Source organism: Salmo salar, chromosome ssa22 (genome assembly GCF_905237065.1).
Source record: "Salmo salar chromosome ssa22, Ssal_v3.1, whole genome shotgun sequence".
NCBI lineage: Eukaryota > Metazoa > Chordata > Actinopteri > Salmoniformes > Salmonidae > Salmo > Salmo salar.
This window is the reverse complement of record NC_059463.1, coordinates 12,092,436-12,095,119: the sequence shown is the minus strand read 5'-3', so window position 1 is coordinate 12,095,119 and position 2,684 is coordinate 12,092,436. Positions and strand designations below refer to the sequence as shown.

Below are 2,684 nucleotides of genomic sequence, written 5' to 3'. Positions count from 1 at the left end.
GTATGTCTCTTGGAAGTGGGGGGTTTGCTATTGGGATGATATTCATTAGCTAAACAATGCTATTCATGGGAATTATTTCCCCACTTGGCAGTTATGGATAGGGAGTGATTGACTTGGGCAGGAGCTCACTGGAGCTGAGTACCAGCATCTAAAATGTTCAACTACTTGAGCTCCTGTTCCACTTATAGAATATTAGTTCAAAAGTATTGTGGTGCTCCTGTACTTAAATGTAAAAAGTACCGGCACCCAAAATGGGTACAGGCACCTGTTTCAGTCCAAGTCAACTCCTCCTATCCACAGTGCTTAAAACAAAGTCCCTATTAATGTCCTTGGGATGGTGTGCCATATATATATATATATATAACTACAGTGGTGTGCAGTAAAGGATGCTGTGTGAAAGACAGAAATACCTATGCTCGGCCAAGCAAACTAGCTACATCATATTCCTCTCTGTACTGCTAGCTACATTATTGCTGTGACTCATGTGCAAGGTGAGCTGACCAACCGTTTCCGTTCTTTCGGACCAGAGTCACAGTGTGTACTTATTGTTTGTGGTCTGTGGCTAGCTAGCTAGACATATTGGCTATATTTGACAAAACACTACCGTAACGTTAACGCAAAGGAGGGAGGAATCCAAGTGAGCACTGAATCCTGGATAGAAGTCACGTCGCTAAAAGAAGAAATATGTTTCTGTAAATGCTGTCACTATAAATGGTTAGCTGGCAGATTGAGCTAGCTAACGTAAGCTAGTTTAGCTTGCTAGCTAACAGTTTATTATGCGGGCGAAGTTTAGCTAACAGCTAGTGAACTGTAGGGATAGCTAGCTATCTTTGGTTGATAACGTTAGCAGTTTGAAAGCTCTACTAAATATATTTGCAATATTTATCAAACTTAGCTAACTGCAGTGAACAGTGTTAGCTAGAAAGCTACTTGACGTTAGCCATCTAGGGCAACCTCGTTTGCCAACGTAGTTAGCTAAGTTACCTTTTGGAGCTAGCTAGGTAACCTATCTATTTAGCTTGCTTAGTAGCTAGATATTGTTTGCAACGTTTGGTCAGTGTGGTAGCATTATTAGGCTAGCTAAAGCAACAGTACCAATGGCTTCTTGCTTTCAGATCCAAACCAGTAGAAAACTGACTGGTTGGCCAGCTCATATAATCGTTGCCTAGGAGTTTTCTGTGACAAGGGATAATGTCCCACCACTGAAGATGGGAGGCAGTGGATCCAAGGTGAAAGGTGCTTGGCCATTTCCTGGTTCGGGAGCTGGAGGGGATTCCGGCAGTGAGGGGCAAGAAGATCACTCTGTTGCCCGACTCAAAGGGACCAGAAAAGCAACCCCATTTATTTTCACAAGGAGGAGGTAATAATGTGTGCTAAATGCAATAATATGTACGCCTAGTGGTTAGAGCGTTGGACTAGTAACCGAAAGGTTGCTAGATCGAATCCCCGAGCCGACAAGGTAAAAATATGTCGTTCAGCCCCTGAACAAGGCAGTTAACCCACTGTTCCTAGGCCGTCATTGAAAATAAGAATTTGCTCTTAACTGACTTGCCTAGTTAAATAAAGTTAAAATATATATTTGTGTGTGTATATATATATGTATATATAATATATATGTATATATAATATACCACGCTTTCCATTCCGCTCATTTTTTATTTGTGTTGATAGCTCTCTCTACTATGATGAGGATGGGGACCTGGCTCATGAGTTCTATGAAGAGACTGTAGTGACAAAGAATGGCCGGAAGAGGTCCAAGCTGAAGAGGATTCAGAAGAACCTCATACCTCAGGTGAGCTGATTGGATGTACGCTTGTGAAAGTCTCCGACTGACAGTGTTGGAAATGTTTCCAGTTACCCATGGGTGTTGTTTATAATTAATAGAGTGGATATTGTTATCTGTTTGCAGGGAATTGTGAAGCTAAACCACCCCCCGGATCCATGTAGATTTTCCTGTCATCCTCTTTGAGGTGTGAATCCCACTGGGGGGGGGGGGGGGGGTGGTCCAACGTGGAAAAGACACATGTCAGTCTGACCATCACTACAACCGCTCCATCCTGAACGCTAGTGTTCCTCTGAGAAAATGGGTGGGATGTCTGACTACACTCAGAAGCTGTGGACGGACCACCAGAGCTATGTTGCAGACAAAAAGAAAGGGGAGGAGGAGTAGATAGAGTTAAACGTTCTGCCTTCTGTGATGTAGAGAAGTGTGTGTGTGAAAGAAAGGTAGCAAGATCAGGGGAAGGTTTAGGAATTCCCGCTGTACTGTATATGTTGACCATTTTCATGTTGTAATGTTATCATATCTAAGTCTGCCTCTATGATTGGAGGCCAGACCTGCACTAGTCAACTTTTTTAATGTAAAAAAATAATAATAATACAAAAGCTGTCTGAGTTGGAAATACTTGAATAAATGGTTTACCAGGCTGAAAGACTATATTGAGGCATTCCCCTTTATTATCCAGTCCACATATGTTTCACATTCTGATGAAGAGTGTTGTTCCATAACAATGTGGTCAGAGTAATGAGGTTTTCATGACTCAGACTAACATCATTTACTGGTCCATTCAAAAGCCTTTTTCCATTTGTAGTTATCACAATCCTGGGAAGCTGTTGTTGGTGAATCATGTTTTTCTGCTGTACCTCAGTTTTATCACCAGGGTGCAATGCTCTTGTACATGTGG

The 2,684-nt window shown here is 42.1% G+C and overlaps 1 protein-coding gene across 1 annotated transcript; it reads left to right on the top strand.

The window, feature by feature from the left end:
- Positions 1 to 499: 499 nt before the first annotated feature.
- LOC106582796 (tumor suppressor candidate 2) lies at positions 500 to 2,437 on the top strand. Its single transcript, XM_014166228.2, has 4 exons — positions 500 to 692; positions 1,116 to 1,360; positions 1,672 to 1,792; positions 1,910 to 2,437. Exons 2-4 carry the CDS (start codon positions 1,209 to 1,211, stop codon positions 1,967 to 1,969), a joined length of 333 nt encoding a protein of 110 aa, XP_014021703.2. The 5' UTR covers positions 500 to 692; positions 1,116 to 1,208; the 3' UTR covers positions 1,970 to 2,437.
- Positions 2,438 to 2,684: the final 247 nt, after the last annotated feature.

What these genes read in the sequence shown, in the direction of transcription:
- LOC106582796 (XM_014166228.2), top strand. Translation starts at nt 1,209, where the DNA reads ATGGGAGGCAGTGGATCCAAGGTGAAAGGTGCTTGGCCATTTCCTGGT. An exon ending in TTTATTTTCACAAGGAGGAG is followed by an intron (nt 1,361 to 1,671) that starts GTAATAATGTGT and finishes TTGTGTTGATAG; the next exon opens with CTCTCTCTACTATGATGAGG. An exon ending in AGAAGAACCTCATACCTCAG is followed by an intron (nt 1,793 to 1,909) that starts GTGAGCTGATTG and finishes ATCTGTTTGCAG; the next exon opens with GGAATTGTGAAGCTAAACCA.